This window comes from Rutidosis leptorrhynchoides, chromosome 5, assembly GCF_046630445.1.
Source record: "Rutidosis leptorrhynchoides isolate AG116_Rl617_1_P2 chromosome 5, CSIRO_AGI_Rlap_v1, whole genome shotgun sequence".
Classification (NCBI taxonomy): domain Eukaryota; kingdom Viridiplantae; phylum Streptophyta; class Magnoliopsida; order Asterales; family Asteraceae; genus Rutidosis; species Rutidosis leptorrhynchoides.
Genome location: NC_092337.1, coordinates 173,759,766 through 173,782,788, shown reverse-complemented (window position 1 = coordinate 173,782,788; position 23,023 = coordinate 173,759,766). Strand labels below are relative to the sequence as shown.

Genomic DNA, 23,023 nt, shown 5'->3' with positions numbered 1-23,023 from the left:
ATTGTCAAGTCAACTTCGTGAGTTGTTAGACAAGGGTTTTATTCGTCCTAGTTCATCCCCATGGGGAGCTCCTGTTCTTTTTGTTAAGAAGAAAGATGGTTTGTTTCGTTTGTGTATTGATTATCGTGAATTGAACAAGCTTACACTTAAAAACCGTCACCCTCTTCCAAGAATTAATGATCTGTTCGATCAGCTTCGAGGTTCGTCTATTTATTCTAAATCGATCTTCATTCCGGTTATCATCAACTGCGTGTTAAAGAATCTGATGTTCCGAAAACTGCTTTTCGCACCCGTTATGGTCACTATGAATTCCTTGTTATGCCGTTCGGATTGACAAACGCACTTGCTGTGTTCATGGACCTCATGAACCGTGTGTGCAGACCCTATCTGGAAAAATTTGTTATTGTCTTCATCGACGACATCCTTATTTATTCCAAGAGTGATGAAAAGCACGAAGAACATTTGAAGTTGGTGCTTGATTTGTTGAGGAAAGAAGAGTTGTACGCTAAGTTCTCTAAGTGTGCTTTCTGGTTAAAAGAAGTTCAATTCCTTGGACATATTGTTAGTAAACAAGGAATACAAGTTGATCCTGCCAAGGTTGAGGAAATTGGGAAGTGGGAAATTTCGAAAACTCCTACTCAGGTTTGTCAGTTTCTAGGGTTGGCAGGTTACTACAGAAGGTTCATTCAAGATTTCTCTCGTATAGCGAAACCTCTGACTGCTTTAACGCACAAGGGGAAGAAGTATGAGTGGAAGGATGAACAAGAGACTGCTTTTCAAACTCTGAAGAAGAAGTTGACTACCGCTCCGATATTGTCACTACCTGAGGGTAATGTGATTTTGTCGTTTATTGTGATGCTTTGCGTCAGGGCTTTGGTTGTGTTTTGATGCAACGAAAGAAAGTTATTGCGTACGCGTCATGACAATTGAAGATCCACGAACAGAACTATACAACCCATGATTTAGAGTTGGGAGTTATTGTGTTTGCGCTTAAGATTTGGAGACATTATCTTCATGGGGTCAAAAGTACGGTGTACACTGATCACAAAAGTCTTCAGCATATCCTTGATCAGAAACAGTTGAATATGAGGCAACGAAGATGGATTGAGACGTTGAATGATTATGATTGCGAACTTTTATATCATCCGGGAAAAGCCAATGTTGTGGCCGATGCGTTAAGTCATAAAGAAAGGGCTAAACCTCGCACATACTTGAATACTTCAGGGAAAAGTTGAAACAGTCTGCTCAATAATACAGGAAGTATTTAAACAATATGGTAACTTTGAGTTTGTGATGTCAAATGTTCTCATCTTATACCCTTTCTTCAGATCATTTCAGTCATGTATTACTAAAAAAGTTTATGTTTGGTATTATTGTGATGTAGGTGAGCTAGAAATGTATTCGAAGTTGGGGTAATAATGGTTACTAATTTCTATCTTCTTAAAATAGGCATATGTTTGTGATCATGTGGTGGTTAGTCATTAGTTTTAGTTACCACTTATTTCTTTTATAATATGAATTCCCAATACGTATTGCAACCTGAGTCAAAATCACCCTTGACCCTTCTACATGATAACCGATATGCCTATTGTTTAATGCTTATGAAATCATATTTAGTGACCTGGTTCTCTTTGTGTTTTATATGAGCAGTATTGAATTTGTTTATTTGATTGAATTCAGTTATATATTGGACAATAGTCAAACTCAAGGGGGGCGATTAAAGAGATTGGAAAGGATCTTATGACAATAAAGATGATCAGTTTCAAGGATTCATAGTGGGTAAGCTTTTAATTCCTTTCTACTATTTTTATGCCTCATTATAAATTGAACTTTTCTCTCTCATTTCTATAGTTACATTATAAATTTGGATAGGTGTTTGTGTTGCTTATAACGAAGTTTGTGCTCTTTACATTCTTTTTGCAGTTAACATGATATTGGATAATATGCAAATATTAATTACTTTACATGTTAACAAGCTTTAGATGAAAGATGTTAAATATTTTAGGTGGATTGCCCATTTTTGACTTTTGTTTCACCACGTTCTTTGTTTTTGTGAGATTCTTCTAAGATAAACATAGGCCGGGCTTTATAAAAGGACGGTAGAGGATCACAATGGGCGATAATGGATTGAGGACCATCATATGTGTCATTAAGGCCGGTTACCTTTGTAAGACGAGTCGATTTTCGTCAAAGGTTTGACCTTTTTAGTTTTTTCAGCAATCTTTGGCTTGATGATATGAAATATTGATTTGAGTTTCAAATAATTCATTATATGCAGTATATTATAAATCATGCTGACTGTGATGTTTTTCTCCATGTCTAAAAACCATTTTTATGTTTTGCAGGTTTACTATGATTTCCACCCAATGTTCATGCTTGCGGAACCATTGATGTTGACATCTGTTTTTTTTTTTTCTTTTTGTGTGTGTCGTCGAATTAGGCTTTCTTGCCCCGAACACTGTAATGTTGGGTCGTTGAATTAGGCTTTCTTGCCCCGAACACTGCAGTTTAGCTTAAATGTTGTGGTAATAATTAGCTCACTTTAATAGTATTTATTTCAGTATGTCTACTATTTCTTCTTAAAACATACGTAGTATATGACATCTCTCATGTCATCCAATACGGTTTCTAGCTTCAATCTCTCATGGATTATTTCTTCGTAAATAATTACATATGTTTGAAACACATTTTTTAAGCAATTTTTCAAATGTGTGCACGGGCAAATATCAAGGTTGTTTTTGGCATTTATAACAAGGTTGACTATTCATTGGTACATATCATACCACATTTTATTTAGATCATTGTATCTATAGCTCACAACAATAATTGTTTGATAAACTTAATTAACGTTGCACCGTTTTTTATCCACTCGTGCAACGCACGGGCTCTAAAACCTATTACAGCAAAACTGCAAAGTGATTTTTAAATTATTTTTTAACTACCGTATAATGAACGGGCTCCACACTAATAATTTTTTAAGTGTTATCAATTTAATAATTTTATCAATTATTATCATTTTATTGAAAATATTAGCTCTAAAAAATACTCCGTAATTATTTGATAAACTCAATTAATTTTACACTGTTATTTACCCATCCGTGCAATGCACGAGCTCTAAACCGTTCCGAAATTGATGGATGGAGTGAATGGGGCCTTTATGTTGAAGTAAGTTCCCAAATATAATAACTGTCAGCTAATGTGAATATATAGCAAATTAACATCTCTGACTTTTAAGTCACATTGAACTAGGGAAACAATCACATCCATTTTATATAACCATGGGCAATTCTAATCTAATATGAAATATCAAGATGTAAATATAAATGACTAAGTTTGACATCTATGACTTTTTGGAGATAAAATACAAGTTTGACATGTTTGATAATATACGCTGACATGTTTGGCATGTTAAAATGACTATTGAAATCTAAACGTTGTGAAATGGCTAGGCAGGTCAGCTTAGGCAGCCGAGTCAAAATAGGTTTGTGTCAACGGGCTTGGGTCAAATGGGTTAGGGTCAAAACGAGTAATCTTTCCATTGAAAATAATAATAAATTTTTAAAAAAAATTCAACACCACGGGCTCTTAAATAATTCTTATACTTTCCTATTTTTTTTAGTATCGCTATTTACATACCAATATAAACGCAAATCCCTTTTATTGCACGGTTTGTTACACATTCGTACAACGCACATGCTCAAAAAAAGTTTTATACAACGAAGTCTTGCAACACTTATAGACTTAAGTTTTAAATATGTTTTAAATAATTTCCATTTGTATGATATCTATGAACTATTATGTATGTTAAATGTTATTTTTTTAAATATTTGAAGTATGTTTCATTATTATGAGATCCATCAAGTATAATCTAGTTTTTAAGTATGTTTCATTCGTATTAGATATATGGCGGTATTGGAAAAACCTTCCTTTGGAAAACACTCTCAGCTGCATTGTACAGTAAAGGAGAGATTGTTTTAAATGTTGCATCAAGTGGGATAGCAGCTTTGCTATTATCTGGAGGTTGGACGGATCATTCACGTTTTCACATACCGCTTCATCTTACGGATGAGTCATTTTGCACTATTTCTCCAAGCAGCAAATTGGGTGAGCTCATTCGGAGTACAAAACTGCTTATTTGGGATGAGGCCCCGATGGTTAACAAGATGTGCGTTGAAGCACTGGATGTCGTCAATCCAATTCTGATAGTATGGATACTCTCTTTGGGATAAAACAGTTGTGTTTGGTGGTGACTTTAGACAAATATTACCTATTATTCAAAAAGGTAAAAGAGAAGATATAGTAGATGCATCTCTAAATTCTTCCTATTTGTGGGATTATGTTACTGTTTTAAAACTTACAGTTAACATGAGATTATGTGGTATTGAAACTGATGCCGATACTAGAAGTTTTGTTCAATGGATACTTGACATAGGCATCGGTGATGTCGGTGAATATGAAGACTAAGTTTTTGATATTGAAATTCCACAAGATTTTTGATAACAGATCTTGATGATCCAATTGGTTCTATCATCTCAACTATTTATCCAGATTATCTTCTTAATCTTGGCAATCCAGAATATTATTAGCAATGTGCAATTCTTGCTCCAACTCATGAAGTAGTTAACATCATTAATGATAGAATGATGATGTGTTTGGAAGGAGAAGAAAGGTCATATTTAAGCTCAGACAGTATATGTGCGTCACAGAGAGACGCTGACTTTAATAATGAACTATACACTACCGATTTCCTAAATAGCATTGAAGTTGGTGGCTTACCAAAGCACAATCTGAGGCTCAAAATTGGTGTACCAGTTATGTTACTTCGAAATATAGATCAGGCAGGAGGTTTGTGTAACTGTACACGTTTACAAATTGTGCACTTAGGAGAAAAAATCATCAAAGCAAATATTTTAACCGACTCAAAAGTGGGGAAGATTATCGCATACCGACGGACAAGAGAATACCTTTCAGATTCCAACGAAGACAATATCCATTGTCGATGTGCTTTGCAATGACAATAAATAAAAGTCAAGGACAATCACTATTAAGTGTCGGTTTATTTCTTCCAAAATCGGTGTTTAGTCATGGACAACTATACGTTGCACTATCTCGGGTTACTAATCGCCAAGGAATCAAGATATTAATCTTAGACAAGGATAACAAACTATCCAACACAACAAAAAATGTGGTATACAAAGAAGTCTTGCAACACTTATAGACTTAATTGAAGAAATATTTTAAAAAATTTCCATTTGTATGATATCTTTGAACTATTATGTATGTATACTGTTTTTTAGAAATATTTGAATTATGTTACATTATTATGATTTCCACCAAGTATAATCTAATTTTTAAATATGTTTCATTCATATCAGATATGTGACAAAAACTGTATAAGTTTTAATGTGATGTTACTAATATTATACTTACGCTATCTTTGAAATAATATGAATTCCAACGTGCAATACACGGGCTCCAAAACCTAGTGTGTGTGTGTGTGTGTATATATATATATATATATATATATATATATATATATATATATATATATATATATATATATATGTTGTGTTTCCATGTGTGCTATATATAAAGTCTAATTTTTGGTGTTTATAGTTTGTAATGTTTGACAACAAACACTAATATTGCAGGATTGATAGTGATATGGGAAACCAAGGTGTTGCAGAATGATACAAATAAATGCAGGTGGGTTCCCTTATTTACTTCCAAACTTTATAGTTGACAAAATGAGTTGGTTGAGAGGTTGTTGTAATATCCGTAGCTTTGTTAGGCTCTTTTAACGATTGTTGTGGCAACATTTTCTCTTTATATAACGCAACTTCTAACTTTAATAGGTTTCTGTAATTTTAATTTATATGTTCAATATGATCATTACATTATGTTTTAGTTTTAGCCGGACAAAGCCTATGTTTGTTCTGAGGTCAGTTGTGACTATTGCACTTTGAGAGATGAGGCTAGAACATATTCTGATACAATTGCTGATCATATACATAACATTGTATATGTATATTTTATTGGCTAAAGGTCAAAAGCAGAAGTTACGCGAACTATAATAAAAAGGTGTGGAATATCCGCTGAAAATAAATATAGCGGTTATGTTTCCGCCTTAATAAAAGACTGCGGTTTAATCCGCTAAGTTTCCGCGGATAGTTAAGCAATCCGCAGACTGCAGATATTTCGAATACTATAAATAGAGAGCATGGCCTCTCATTTATAGGTAGTTGATTCTCTGCCATTTGCTCTAGCCTTTGTGATTTTTACTTGTGATTTTGCCCAAGGGATTTCTACATTGCGCTAAGGTGAATCATGCTAATTGACAATCAAGACCGGGTCGGGTTGGTTGATCACTTGATTGTTAAAGTGAAAGTCGATCATCGGGGCCCAAAATAATCATCAAACATCCCATCCTCCATCTTATTATTGCACTCAATCCTTAATTAAGTGATAACTTGATTTAGGATTGATCAATTGGCGCCATCCGTGGGACACGTTTTACGAATTAAACTTGAAATTTTTTGTTTTGTACTGTCAAACAATCAATTATTTGGTTTAATTTAAATCGTGTATTGTTACGATGATTTACAGGAAGTCGCTGAAGCGTATAAGCTGATTTGATCGTTGAATATGGCAGCTAACACGAAACAAACAGGAAGTTCCATCAATACTGATGCGTTAGTTAATGATTCGCAAAATGCCTTGTCAAGTAGTACGCAGGAAAACGTTAATACTATCGCGGGTAGTTCAGGGAAAGAATCGCTAGCTAAAGCGCCTAGTGGCAATCCTGTTAACGCTGATTCGCAACTAAAGGTTGATGCTGAAAAAATGGTCGCGCGCAGGAATTTGCAGCAACATCGTGAAGAAACCGTCGCTGATGGCAAGCGATTAAGGATTTTGGCTGAAAAAGCAGACAAAGTACTTGGTACGGCTATTGAACAAGCTAGAAAAGATTGTCGCGAATCTCGCGTACCGCAAACTTACTTATGGCCATTGAATGATTCCGGATCACAGACTGATCGCTTAGTTATTGATCATCGCGATAGTGATAGCGATGGTACGGATGAACGTGTTATTCTAAATTCTGTTTATAACTCGAAGACTGCAAAAGCGCCAAGAGAAGAAAGTGAGTTTTCTGATGATTCGGACAATGCAGAAGAATTTGTAAAAATTCCACATGTTAAACGAAGGCGACCACCAACACCTTTCCCTCGTCATGAGGATGAGGGTGAAGCATCTGATGCTGTTCGCAGAAAAAGTGCTCAACATTTTTTAGCGGATGCTTTTAGAAGCATTGTGAAATGTCCCGTTCTTATTGATTAAAAACGTTCCATATTAATTGATTTCGTTGCGAGGTTTTGACCTCTATATGAGACGTTTTTCAAAGACTGCATTCATTTTTAAAACAAACCATAACCTTTATTTCATAAATAAAGGTTTAAAAAGCTTTACGTAGATTATCAAATAATGATAATCTAAAATATCCTGTTTACACACGACCATTACATAATGGTTTACAATACAAATATGTTACATCGAAATCAGTTTCTTGAATGCAGTTTTTACACAATATCATACAAACATGGACTCCAAATCTTGTCCTTATTTTAGTATGCAACAGCGGAAGCTCTTAGTATTCACCTGAGAATAAACATGCTTTAAACGTCAATAAAAATGTTGGTGAGTTATAGGTTTAACCTATATATATCAAATCGTAACAATAGACCACAAGATTTCATATTTCAATACACATCCCATACATAGAGATAAAAATCATTCATATGGTGAACACCTGGTAACCGACATTAACAAGATGCATATATATAAGAATATCCCCATCATTCCGGGACACCCTTCAGATATGATATAAATTTCGAAGTACTAAAGCATCCGGTACTTTGGATGGGGTTTGTTAGGCCCAATAGATCTATCTTTAGGATTCGTGTCAATTAGGGTGTCTGTTCCCTAATTCTTAGATTACCAGACTTAATAAAAAGGGGCATATTCGATTTCGATAATTCAACCATAGAATGTAGTTTCACGTACTTGTGTCTATTTTGTAAATCATTTATAAAACCTGCATGTATTCTCATCCCAAAAATATTAGATTTTAAAAGTGGGACTATAACTCACTTTCACAGATTTTTACTTCGTCGGGAAGTAAGACTTAGCCACTGGTTGATTCACGAACCTATAACAATATATACATATATATCAAAGTATGTTCAAAATATATTTACAACACTTTTAATATATTTTGATGTTTTAAGTTTATTAAGTCAGCTGTCCTCGTTAGTAACCTACAACTAGTTGTCCACAGTTAGATGTACAGAAATGATTCGATAAATATTATCTTGAATCAATCCACGACCCAGTGTATACGTATCTCAGTATTGATCACAACTCAAACTATATATATTTTGGAATCAACCTCAACCCTGTATAGCTAACTCCAACATTCACATATAGAGTGTCTATGGTTGTTCCGAAATATATATAGATGTGTCAACATGATAGGTCGAAACATTGTATACGTGTCTATGGTATCTCAAGATTACATAATATACAATACAAGTTGATTAAGTTATGGTTGGAATAGATTTGTTACCAATTTTCACGTAGCTAAAATGAGAAAAATTATCCAATCTTGTTTTACCCATAACTTCTTCATTTTAAATCCGTTTTGAGTGAATCAAATTGCTATGATTTCATATTGAACTCTATTTTATGAATCTAAACAGAAAAAGTATAGGTTTATAGTCGAAAAAATAAGTTAAAAGTCATTTTTGTAAAGGTAGTCATTTCAGTCGAAAGAACGACGTCTAGATGACCATTTTAGAAAACATACTTCCACTTTGAGTTTAACCATAATTTTTGGATATAGTTTCATGTTCATAATAAAAATCATTTTCCCAGAATAACAACTTTTAAATCAAAGTTTATCATAGTTTTTAATTAACTAACTCAAAACAGCCCGCGGTGTTACTACGACGGCGTAAATCCGATTTTACGGTGTTTTTCGTGTTTTCAGGTTTTAAATCATTAAGTTAGCATATCATATAGATATAGAACATGTTTTTAGTTGATTTTAAAAGTCAAGTTAGAAGGATTAACTTTTATTTGCGAACAAGTTTAGAATTAACTAAACTATGTTCTAGTGATTACAAGTTTAAACCTTCAAATAAGATAGCTTTATATGTATGAATCGAATGATGTTATGAACATAATTACTACCTCAAGTTCCTTGGATAAACCTACTGGAAATGAGAAAAATAGATCTAGCTTCAAGGGATCCTTGGATGGCTTGAAAGTTCTTGAAGCAGAATCATGACACGAAAACAATTTCAAGTAAGATTTCCACTCAAAATAAGATTGTTATAGTTATAGAAATTGAATTAAAGTTTGAATATGATTATTACCTTCTATTAGAAAGATAACCTACTATAAGTAACAAAGGTTTTTTGATCTTGGATGATTACTTGGAATGGATTTAGAAAACTTGGAAGTAAACTTGCAATCTTGGAAGTATTCTTGATTTTATGAAACTAGAACTTTTGAAATTTATGAAGAACACTTAGAACTTGAAGATAGAACTTGAGAGAGATCAATTAGATGAAGAAAATTGAAGAATGAAAGTGTTTGTAGGTGTTTTTGGTCGTTGGTGTATGGATTAGATATAAAGGATATGTAATTTTGTTTTCATGTAAATAAGTCATGAATGATTACTCATATTTTTGTAATTTTATGAGATATTTCATGCTAGTTGCCAAATGATGGTTCCCAAATGTGTTAGGTGACTCACATGGGCTGCTAAGAGCTGATCATTGGAGTGTATATATCAATAGTACATACATCTAAAAGCTGTGTATTGTACGAGTACGAATACGGGTGCATACGAGTAGAATTGCTGATGAAACTGAACGAGGATGTAATTGTAAGCATTTTGGTTAAGTAGAAGTATTTTGATAAGTGTCTTGAAGTCTTTAAAAAGTGTATAAATACATATTAAAACACTACATGTATATACATTTTAACTGAGTCGTTAAGTCATCGTTAGTCATTACATGTAAATGTTGTTTTGAAACCTTTAAGTTAACGATCTTGTTGAATGTTGTTAACCCATTATTTATTATAACAAATGAGATGTTAAATTATTATATTATCATGATATTATGATATATAATATATATACAGTTAAATGTAGTTACAACGATAATCGTTACATATATGTCTCTTTTCGAAATCATTAAGTTAGTAGTCTTATTTTTACATATGTATTTCATTGTTAATACACTTAATAATATATTTACTTATCATTTAACATAATTAACCAAGTGTATCAATATCTTAATATGATTCATATGTACCTAGTAAGACGTTGTTATAACGATAATCGTTATATATATCATTTTCGAGTTTCTTAAATTAATAGTCTCATTTTTATGTATATAACTCATTGTTAAAATACCTAATGAGATACATACTTATAATAAAATTATGTTAACTATATATATAACCATATATATGTCATCGTATAGTTTTTACAAGTTTTAACTTTCGTGAATCACCAGTCAACTTGGGTGGTCAATTGTCTATATGAAACCTATTTCAATTAATCAAGTCTTAACAAGTTTGATTGCTTAACATGTTAGAAACACTTAATCATGTAAATAACAATTTCATTTAATATATATATAAACATGGAAAAGTTCGGGTCACTACACATTGCGCCTAAGTCAATGCAACATAAGTTTGAACAACCGAATTTTTTGCAAGATATGATCGCCAAGTTTTGCGTGGACAATACTGATACTCACACAAAAAGGCGACTGAAATTACCACTGTTGCAGACAAGTTTGTCTAGCATATTTCTAATTATCCAATTGTTACACTGCCTATTGTGCCAGCGACGTTGGGAGTTTAATCAGGGTTAACTGACCCATTGGACTTTTTGCAGCGATTTGAATGTGTGGTAAGCACCTATAATTGGAATGAACCAATTGTGTGTAGGGTATTTCCTATGGTTTTGCAAGGATCTTCTAGGGAGTGGTTCCATAGCCTACAAGCTCGCAGTATCATTGGCCTCATTGATCTTCATGATAAATTTTTGTTGCATTTTCAGAATCTTTTACCGCAGAAGAAGACACATATAGAATGTCATGATATTAAGCAGGGTAATAAGGAAACTTTGAACACATTACTTACGTGATACATTTACGAGTGCAATAAGTTACCAAGTCTGAATGAAGATAAAAAAATTTCTAGATTCTTGCATGCTATTAATCCACAACGACATCCAACGCTTGTGCGAAGACTGTGAAGAGATGTCCCGCCAACTTTTGCTAAAGTCCAACAAGAGACATATGATTATATTCGAGGTGGAGAAGATAGTACTATAACCCCTGCATGCGGATGGGGTAAAGACAAAAGTTGGCGGGATGACAATGATTCTTATCGCGATGGCAACGACGATAATTACCGCGGTTCTGGTTATCCGCGGCAAAATGGCGGCGGTGGTTACCCGCGCAATGATAGATTTCAAGGCCAAAATGATAACCATAGTTATAACTGTCGAGATCGTTATTCTTCGCGAAAATGGAATAATGAGTCTTTCAATATCATTCAAATGCTAACAAAAACGCCTAAGGAAATTTTGCCACAGGAAAGAGTTGCTAAGTCTTTTCTTGATCCGCAACCTTTAGGGGAGAATAGCAGGCGAGATAGTCTAAATTTTGTGTTTTCCATGATGATTATGGTCATGACACCAATCGTTGCAGAGATTTGGCGAAACTGATCGCGGAGGCGTATGAGTAAGGCAAGTTGGATCATTTGATCGCGCAGGGTGTTGCAAGTACTGCGAACGCGATTATATTGCCTGCAGAAACCAATGCTCCACAAGTGCCAAATGTAGCTGAGCAAAAAGCTACTGCGGTAAAAAATCTTGGGGGTGAAAATGGTAAGTAAGAAAGAAAATTAGCGTGGAATTCAGGTCATTAATGTGGTGGAAGTGCAAGGTGAAATGTCGGTACTTCAAATATCTGAACAAATTGTAAGCTGGAAATGTCCTTCTATTACTTTTCCTCCTGCAAGTCTGACTGCCGATGTTGACAAACCAGTAGTAGTTTCATGCCGCATTGCGAATACCGGCATTGTAATTATGAAAGTACATGTTGACACTCGTAGCAGTGTAGATGTTATGTATGAACAGTGTTTTAGCAAATTGCCTGCAAATATTCAAGCTTTGATGAAACTTACTACGGTTTCACTTGCTGGATTTTCAGGAGAGTCAACTTGGCCTATAGGTCAGTTGGAATTGCAAATTGAGCTGGTTGATGATTGTGATGAGTCGCTAAGGCGCCAAGCTTCATTGAATCTTTACATAATGCGAAATCAGTCGCGATTCAATATGATTCTTGGGCGCACTGCTTTACGCATGTTTGACGCTATTCCTTCTACTATACATGGCATGGTTAAATTTTCTGCTAATAAGGGAGTTGGCACACTAATTTCTGCGAAAGAAGAGTTATTCTGTGCTATGATTATGGAAAGCATAAGTATGGGTATTGAGGGGCATTCAGTCCATTCTGAATAGTGCAAATCTTTGTAATAGAAAGTTTGAATGCTTAGTCAAGTTTGATCAATGATTGATCTGTTATTTTTGTTTTCTGAAATTTGTATTGTGAAAAACTGCTGAATAAAACAATATTAGTTTCAGTGTTAGTGGTTGTTTCTATACAAAGCGAAAACACTGCGTGTGGCCATGCGTAGTGATTATTTTGCAGAATACAATTGCTTAATTTTCATAACACTAAATTAATGTTTGTGTAAATACAATTAAAGATCCGAAGATATTTTTAATAAAATGGCATGATCTTCGCTAAAACATGGCCTGCACAATGTTATAATAATACAAATTTTCATTGCGAAATTGCATGTTTAAAACCAAGTGATGAAATTGCCCACTTATGTTAAGTAGCGAATGTTGCGAAAGGATAAAATTTCCTAAGTGTTTGATCTTGCCAACATTTAGATGCTTTGCAATGCTAAAAATTGCCTAAGGATCTATTTGTCGGACTTAGAAGATTCATAATGAATAGAAGATTGTTTCGCATAAGTACGCGTTTGTTATGTGCACAATAGCGAATGTGGAAATTGCAAAGGGCAAGTCTGAATTATGAATATATGATAAAGTAAAGCGCTATATAAGTAAGACAAGTTGCAATTGCGAAATATAATCATTTCATTAATAAACACGTTGTGCAAGCGTGTGGATTAACAAATGCGGGATTACAATTTACAATCTACTTAAGATGTTTTAAAGCTCAAGCGCTTTAATATCTTCAAACGTAACGCCCTCGCGTTGGCTAAGCTCTACTAAAGCTGGTATGGTGACTTTCTCAACCTCCTTCTTCGCTGCGGCTAGTGCTTCGCGGGCATCATCGGTTGCACTTATCTCACTGGCCATGTTCGAGGGAAGTGGTTGGGAAAGATTGCCAAGTTTGCAAAGAAGATCATACCACTCGCAACGAGTAACGAGTTTGGATGCTTGGGCATATGTTCGAAACTTCTCAGTTACTGGTTTTGAATCCATGATTTTGTCGTCGAGTTCGGGAAGGTATTTGATGAGTTGATCGAATTGTTCATCATCATTTTCCGCTCTCTTTTTGAGCTTCGCGTTTTCCTCCGCATCTTTTTTAAGTTGGGCCTCAAGTTTCTGCGCTTTCCTTTGTTGCGCATTGGCAATTTTAACCTGCTTTTCATATTCATCGGATATCTCGTTGAAGAGCTCAACGTTGTCAATGGCTAGGCAAATCGCGTTATAGCAATTGTGGAGTTGCTGTCTCTCGGCTTGAGGAAACGTTAGTTTGCGGTATTCAACTTGTGTGTTTTTGAGGATGAATTTGTAGAGTTTGCGGTATAACCGGTTGGTGTAACACCCCGTCAAAATCGACATTGACGCAGATGTTAACTCTGGTCCCAGTGCATGGCTTGACTTCTAAGTACATCAAAGTTCTACAGCGGAAGCATAATATATAAGTATCTGAGACAAAACATGCTTAAAAGTGTCAACCAAAAGGTTGGTGAGTTCATAGGTTTATCATAAACAATGATTTTGATAATAATGATAGATCACAAGATTTAGTTTAAAGTTGATTGATATAGAAATATCAATCTAAAAGTGTTGCTGCAGTTTGTAATATCGCTACTAAACAAAATTTACCCTGTGACACCTTGTACTGTCAGTGTCGTGAAATCATTATTATGTAACCAAAGACCAACGGTCGAATGGTTAGAGACGTTACTCTCAATAGGCATACTCACAATAATTAAGTTTGCATTTAAACATAGCAATTAACGATATTACGGTAGGGATTTAGCATGAATCAAAGCATGACAGCATAGTTAACAATTTAGTACTTGTGTCTAAGCGTAAAACAGTTATAAAGCAAGCTTGTGTCTCACCCCAAAAGTTGTAAAACATTTATGAAACAGTAAAAAGTGGGGCTATGAAGTTCACCTTAAATAGCAGTTGAAGATAATCCACAAAGAAAAGAAATGACGGAAGTAAGTAACGGAGATCTCAACCTAGAGATATAACGTTTAGTCAGTTATGTTCTAACAGACAAAAAGTATATTTATTAATATAAGGATTATATTAATAGTGACAATTTATAGTAAGAGTTTCTACTTTTGAAAAGTTTCCATTTAAAGCAGGTTTATAGTTTTAGAAAGTTTGGGTTATAATCCTCCACATTAAGACGTTGTACAACTTTGTTTAAACTTCGTTACTATTAAGTAAGTCGGGATGACCAGATGTAACCGGGGGTCAGGAACTTTCAGTTGGACTATAAGTCTACAACCTTTCGTTTAATCCAAAACCTTATTCCCATTATGGCAACCTAGACATCATCCACTTTAGGGTAAATAGCGGTGAGTTCGTATAAGTGATACGTTATCTTTTGATCATAACCTTCACCCATTATGTGCGTATAAAAATACAACATGCTTATGTATTAATAATATGATATTAATAAGTTTATTGTTATCGTATTAATAATTCGATTATCTTTATTATTTATTTAAGTGTATATAAGTTTAGGTTTATTATTATATATATTATTGTATTTTATGAATTAATAAAGTATATGTATGTATAATAGGGAAAGGAAGTAATTAGTTATTATAAGTATTATTTTGATGTTTTATAATAATAGTAACAATATAATATTAATGTATTTATATGTATTTAATTAGTTTAGCCGAATTATATACATATACGATTTAATTTGTTGATTAATTCCATTAGTTACCTAAAAGATTATGTTCATAATTTTTATAACTCTAGTTAGGCATATGAATCACTAGAAACATTTACAAAAATAATTTTTCCAAGTTTTTATATTTATTTCCATTTTTCTTTGCATATGTTCTCGGTTTAGATTAAATCAAAATATATTAGGTAATAAATATCAAATTGACCTAAATAAATAATTTTATATATTTTACAGGTTCTATATTCTTTAAAAATGTTATAAAAATTATTAAATCAAATTTTATATCAAAATATTATTTATTTAATGTTTTCTAATTATTTAACCATTCTAATCGGCCTATAATTAAATAAATAGGAAAAAAAATTTAAAATTAATTTTTATATTTTTTTACAGTATCTAGTAATGCAACTAATCATATAAAAATTTTATAAAAATAGATTTAATACACATTTGTATTTATTTTGTATTTTCTTTATTATTTCTCTCGGTTTAGAATAATGCAAAAGTAAATTCTATTTAAATACTAATCGACCGATTTATTTAATTTTTATAATTTTTTCTTGTTTATAAAAGTATATTAATCTCAAAAAAAAATTATAATTATTTTTATTACTGATTAATATTTAATTACGAATTTTCATAGTTTTTGTGTTTAATTAATAAGTAATTCGTAATTAAATATAAATAATATTCTAAAAATTCTAAAAATCATTTTTACATTTTCCTTAACAGTTCCAACTAATTTTTATACAATTCTTACTGATCTTAATATTTTATATCATTTATATTTATTTTATCTATATATATATATATATATATATAGCGGTTTTGATTAAAATATAGAATATATATATTAAATAGTAAATAAATTTTGATTTCAATTCTAATATTCTTTTTATGTTAATTTAAAGTTTTGAAAATATTTTTTTTCCAGTTTTTAAGTACATATACTAATTTTTATTGATTTATAGTATATATATACTAACAGAAACAAAAATAAAAAAAATATATAGCACAACATATAAATTAATATTTCGAATTTAATAACTTATATGTGATTAATAGAATCTGTAAAAATTATTTTTACTAATTTTAATGATTTATAACTATTTAATCCGATTTATATATTATTTTATGTAAATCGAAAGAAAAAAATGAAATAAAAAGAAGGAAAAGAAAGTACCTCAAATTTCTTCAAAATTTTGAGAGAAAGATTTAGGGGTTGTGTGAAAAATATATGAGTTTTAGGTTAGTATTTATAGGTAAAAATGGTAGGTGAAAAAGAAAAAAAATAATAAAATAAAAATTTCAAGAATGCCAATTTTGACAAAAATGAAAAAAATGTGGATAATGTTTTTGAAAAAAAACCAAGAAAAGTATTAGTCAAATTTCATGGGCTTGAATTGTATAAAAAAATCTTATTTTTTTAGCTACAAATATAAATATAAATACTAATTAAAATAACTTATCATTTAATTAATAATTATGTTACATGTAGTTTTATATATATAGTACTCATTAACATTAATATTAACTAAAGTTATTTTACATAATATATATAAACTTTAGTTAACAAAACGTGTCGACTAAAAATAAATATTTAATCAACGTCGAATTTAATTATATATTACGTATGGATAACAACCCTATAGGCAAATTAGTCAATTCAAGTATGAAAATGTGAGGGTTGTTATAGTTGGCTTGTTCTGCTTCTGCGGCTTCATCAGCATCTTCTTCTTCTTCTTGATGGGATGTTTCAGCTTTAGAAGGAAGGCTTAAGTCTTCATTGCCGGGCTCTTCCAAAATGTCCTCGGGGATATTCCCGGTGATGTTGTATAGCGGTCTGGGCTCACCTGGGAGTCTAAAAGCACAACTAAAAAGAGATAAGCGAATATAATAAATTAGTGCGGTTAAGATAACAATCCAATATAAATAATCACATTGTTTGATATTTGCTTACTCGTTTCTTGTTCAGCAAAAGAATGACTACGTCTTTTGCGAGGAGTTGTAGCTCCCTCTGTTGCTTTTCGCTTTCCGCGGTCTTCACCAGGAATGGTAAGTGTATTGATAATAGGTTCATCAATGGGAATAATCTCTCTGTCTCCGATTTTTAAGCGACGTGCTGGTTTAATCCCAGTGATGTCCGTTGACCTCATTACCAGCTCAAGGTTAATTTCTGCAACATAGTACCGCAAAACGTTACGCAATTACAAGGGTAATATGTAATGTGTATTTGTATAAAAGTATAAGCAATATACCGTTGTTGGCGGCGTCGACTAAAAGCGCATTGCAATCGCCCCATGGCCAGCACACGGATACTCCGCCAATATAAAGCTGCACGTTGGAGTAGGCTCGCATAATCAAGCCCGCATTCTTGATTGTTTTCAGTAAATCTTGTTCAAGGTCATTCGAGGTGAACTTGTCATTTACCGGTGCGTCCATTTCGGTGCACCATGCTTTGGGTATGTTGCTATCAACGTGGGCAGTGTTATTAATAAAAAAGAAGGAACTGCTCTAGTTTTCAATAGAATCCTTGGGGGAAGTCATCACACCATGATGACTGCGGAAGGAATACCACCCCTTATCGTAACGTGTAAGGCTATTAAAAGAGAGAAAGGTGTTAAGTAGTGGCTGCTCATTCAGTGCTTTGCAATACATCTAGAATAACACAATTTTATTAATCGCGTTCGGATGCAGTTGTGCCACTGCAACCTTGTAGTATTCACATACGATGCGAAAGAAGGGAGTAAGAGGAAGGCGTAGGTTGCCATGTGAAATGGCAGCCTCATATATAGTAATCATTCCCTTGGGCGGAGCATTCGCATTATCCTCCGCTGATGGGGCGGTGGGTGAAAATTGTGCAAGCAGTGGATAATACTGCTGCAGGGTTGGATTTTTGCCTCCGTCATATATGACACGAAGGCGCCGGGAGTGTTAGTAGTAGATGAGGATGCCATTTGCAATGCTATAATTAAATCGGCTGTTGAATTAAAAAGTTATTGGGGTTGAATCGATTAATTGCAATAAACGCGTATGAATAGGAGCGTTCGATTGAATAAGCAATTGAAGAAGAAAGCATAAAGTTTTTTATGCGAGTTTACCAGCTATTTATAATTGAAATTAGGGCGAGGAAGTCGAAAGGGTAATGATTACTCTTAAACGGTTAAAATTACCGCAACGTGTAAACGGTAATTTTCTAGCCGTTACAGCGTTTCTGATTTGACAGCTTTGCAAAGTTACCGTTATAATTACGAGTTCTAATTGCTATAATAAACGATAATAATTTGGTGGTAAAAAAATATTATTAAAGAACCGCTTGCGAATATATTTTAAGGTAGCACGGTTTTATAGAGTTTATCATGATACATCTGCTTCGCGAAATGTATCATAATAAACTGGGGGGACTTGATCATATACATAGCATTGTATATGTATATGTTATTGGCTAAAGGTCAAAAGCAGAAGTTACGCGAACTATAATAAAAAGGCATGTAATATCCGCTGAAAATAAGTATACCGGTTATGTTTTCGCCTTAATAAAAGACTGCGGTTTAATCCACTAAGTTTCCCAGGATAGTTAAGCAATCCGCAGACCGCGGATATTTCGAATACTATAAATAGAGAGCATGACCTCTCATTTATAGGTTGTTGATTCTCTGCCATTTGCTCTAGCCTTTGTGATTTTCACTTGTGATTTTGCCCAAGGGATTTCTACATTGCGCTAAGTTGAATCATGCTAATTGACAATCAAGACCGGATCGGGACGGTTGATCACTTGATTGTTAAAGTGAAAGACGATCATCGGGGCCCAAAATAATCATCAAACATCCCATCCTCCATCTTATTATTGCACTCAATCCTTAATTAAGTGATAACTTGATTTAGGATTGATCAATTGCATATGTATGTGTATATATATTCCTGCATATTTTCTACATAAATATTGAAAGAATGAATCGAGGTCAGTCTTACGTGAAGGTTAGTTTCAAAGGATTCATATGTTTAGTCCTTATGTCCTGTTAGTTTTACTTACAAAATAGTTTTTTATGAATTTATTGCAGAAGCTGACACTTTAATGGGATTCATATGGTTAATCCTTAGGTCCCGTCTTCTTGTAGATTATATTTACATCCCTATATGCGATTTTAGAAAACTCAATCTGATTCTTTTACATATGGGTTTCCAAGAAAGAATTCTGAATGTAACGAACGACTATATTGGTTTGATTAGTGCATCTAAAAAAGAGCATAAAGAGTGGTACATTTACTTGCAATGCTCAAAGTTCCACGGGTGTTTATGAGGCCACATGCTTATGTCGCAAAGTCATATTGAAAATTGGTAAGAACTTTTATATTTTTATAGTTTTTTTTGTGTGCCCTCTCTCTGTAATTGTTTTAGTTTAATTAACGATAAATGTTCACTTACAATTTATACTTCTTCTATGCTCCCTAATATATATACTACTTCCTAAAAAGAGGACAAGCAATTAGGTGTGTTAACTCTGTGCATGAATGTGTGTTGGATGATATGTATTTAAGGTAAGCATACCCCCTCACCTTTAATTATGTGCATTTGCAATTTTAACATTATTGCTTAGCATTTTGAGTTTTTACAGAGTGTTGTCATTTTTTGTTGAGAAACATAGTATATATTAGATTCTTAAAATTAAAATTTATGAATATTTTAGTTTATTTTATATTTTATTATTAATTTTTTATTATTATTATTATTTTTTTTTTTTTGTAGATTTAAGGATTTGAGATGCAGATGAATAAATGAATGGTATTATATTTCATTGTTCCTAGATAAGTGTATTGCCTCTGAAAGTGATTTGCTATATTCACTTTATTATATTCAGTTGTTCAGTAGTCCCAAGTCCCAACATTGTTCTTAGTTGTGGACCATCGATAACTTGCAATTGTAATGTGGCTTAACACTGGTCACTTGTGGATTCATGAAGTTCTCATTTAAAGGTTAGTATTATGTGCATATGTACTTATTGAAAAAAGTTCTTTGAGAGGTGTGGTGGTGTTTAAAAATGTACATTTTAGCAGGGTTATATAGCAGTAATATATTAGTAAATAACTTGACAAGTGGGGTTCAATCGGGTGGGTCTAATTGGGTAATAGAGTGGCTAAGGTTTTAAGGAGTATTTCAGTGTGGAAACTGCAATTGGAGTGAATATAATGTATAAGGTTAATTGGGCGGGTCAATCAGTTATGAACTTATGCAATAAATCACTATATAAGTGTTATTTTAATTTACAGTTAGTATGTAATAAAACCGTATGAATGCTAAACTGGTATTTCTTCTATTAGGCAACTGCAATTGGTAGTGATTATAATGTATAATCTTAAATAGGTGGGTTAGTCTATTATGAACTTATGCAAGAGATCACTATAGGTGTTATTTTAATTTACAGTTAGTATGCAATCAAATCATATGAATGTTCGTTACAAATATCTAGTGCAATTTGGATTTGCTGCTAACTGATGTTTATTTTTAAAAATATTACGTTATTCAAATATCTATAGTATTAAAATCAATTCTCAACATTTGGTAACTTAGATAAAAGGCAGGTCTTTTTTGCCGTGAACATAATGAATTTCAGTTTGTTTAGTTTGATAGGGATTTTTATTGTGGTTTGTTTTATATAAGAATTGAATCAATTCCAAATATTCTTTATTATAACATAATGAAACCCTTTATGAATTGCTATGTTTTTTATAGGTGTTTACACTCACTACACTTTCTCAAAGGGGCACAAATGAGTGTTTCACTTCTACATGACTCCATAATTTGTTATATAGTCAGCTTTGAGCAAATAACAAACGGGTTGAAAGTTTTGCCTTTATTTGGTAAGCTTCGTTTTATTTGAATTTTTGAAACTTCGGAAATACAACAGTCAATGTTGAAAAAGGGTACATAACATAAGACTTGATGCTAATGTAAACACGTTTGTGTCTGATCTGACCATAGTTGATGTATACAACATAAAATATGTTTCTAATCTTCTTCAAGAAGCTGGAAATAGCAGGTAATTTGGGCGGGTCGGGTTAGGTCAGGTTGACTGCCTAAACATTATATATTTTATGAATAGTTAAAGTTAATTTACTTTGTTGTTTTTTCTTTTATCTTCTTTTAGGTCTGTTGGGAAGACCGATATGAACGAGCATTCGTTCTTTACTGAGTTTTGACGCGACTTCTAAAGAAATGGAGAAACTGAACTTCATTTGCTCATGTTCTTTGAATTCTGTTAACACGTGTGGTTCTGTTTTAATACCCATTGGAAGGTATTTTTTTCACTTGCTTACACTAGAATATGCCAAATAGGCCGTTCGGTTAATTGGTTGAATTCGATTGAGGTTAAAATGTGTGTTAAATGTGCTGATCGAAACGAAACCGATAGGTTTAGAATGTTATATTATTGTAGTCTAATGTTCAATATATCATGTAATTTGTATCTAAACATTGAATTGAAGTAATTGAAATATTCGCTTTGTGCTATAGAAGTTCTTTTTATTGTACATGTTATCAATGAGAAATTTTAGTCACTATATATTATGTACCATGAACATGATTAAATGAGAATATTGCCTAATATTCGTATCCGATAAAATTCTTCGCGATCTCCTGCTGCAATACTCTGATATAATGGAATCTTCATCGTTCATCAAGGTTCAGTATTGTAACGACCCGTCAAAATCGCTATTGACGCGGTACGTTATTTATTGATTTCATAGTGAGGTATTGACCTCTATATGATACGTTTTGTAAACATTGCATTCTTTTGAAAAGTCACACCATAAATGAATATATAAATCCATGGTTTTCGACATCTGATGATTTCTAGGTATAGATAATCACCGTAAATAATAGTTTACAATACTACATCCGTTGACAATACAGTCAAAATAAGTTACATGGTCATGATTTTGTGAATGCAAAGTTTTCTCGAATAAAGCATGTATGACTCCATGCACATAGCTTGTATAACGTATAAGCAAACAGCGGAAGACTTCTAGCAACCTGAGAATAAACATGCTTAAAAGTGTCAACACAAAGGTTGGTGAGTTCATAGTTTTAATGTTGCGCATAATCTGTATATAAAGGTGGATCACAAGATTTCAGTTGTTTCATCTAAAATGTTTATCAAAATATTCTACGAAGTTGAGTACCCTGGTAACTAAACTTAACGTATATATAATAATTACCCCTGTTTTAACATACATGCAACCAACATGTACAATACACGTAAACCAACGTGTACTAAACTCAAATAGCATACGTTCGTTTTATAGTTCAGGCTAGGGTCTCTATACCTTGAACGGACGGGGATGTCAAGCCCTGTGGATCCATATACAACTATTCGCGCCCACTAGTTCTTATAACCGGCCGCAACTAGTTACCAAAGTTAAGGGATTTTAGGTTCAAACTCAGTGTAGAATTTAGTATGTACTTGTGTCCATTGCGTTTAAAATAAAGTGCATGTATTGTCAGCCGAAAAATATAGATTGCAAAAGCAATTAAAAAAGGGAGCAAATGAAACTCACAATACTGTATTTCGTAGCAATTATGCTTATGCCGGCACTGAACAAGTGCAGGGTTGGCCTCAGATTCACGAACCTATATTAGTATATGTTGATCAATAACTGTCTAACAAGCTAGGTCGGGTCATAGTGTATCACAATCCTAATGCTCGAGACCGACATGCAAAAGTTAACAAAAGTCAT

General features: G+C 33.0%; 1 protein-coding gene and 1 long non-coding RNA gene across 2 annotated transcripts; both read left to right on the top strand.

Moving 5' to 3' along the window:
• The first annotated feature begins 1,312 nt into the window (after positions 1 to 1,312).
• On the top strand, positions 1,313 to 2,481 carry LOC139847463 (uncharacterized). Its single transcript, XR_011759512.1, has 4 exons — positions 1,313 to 1,384; positions 1,681 to 1,779; positions 2,058 to 2,193; positions 2,346 to 2,481. It is a non-coding gene; the product is annotated as an uncharacterized lncRNA (long non-coding RNA).
• Positions 2,482 to 3,441: 960 nt separating this feature from the next.
• Positions 3,442 to 4,464, top strand: LOC139849164 (uncharacterized). The gene is made up of 3 exons (XM_071838832.1): positions 3,442 to 3,453; positions 3,900 to 4,154; positions 4,207 to 4,464. The coding sequence occupies exons 1-3, from the start codon at positions 3,442 to 3,444 to the stop codon at positions 4,462 to 4,464; spliced, it is 525 nt and encodes a 174-aa protein (XP_071694933.1).
• Positions 4,465 to 23,023: the final 18,559 nt, after the last annotated feature.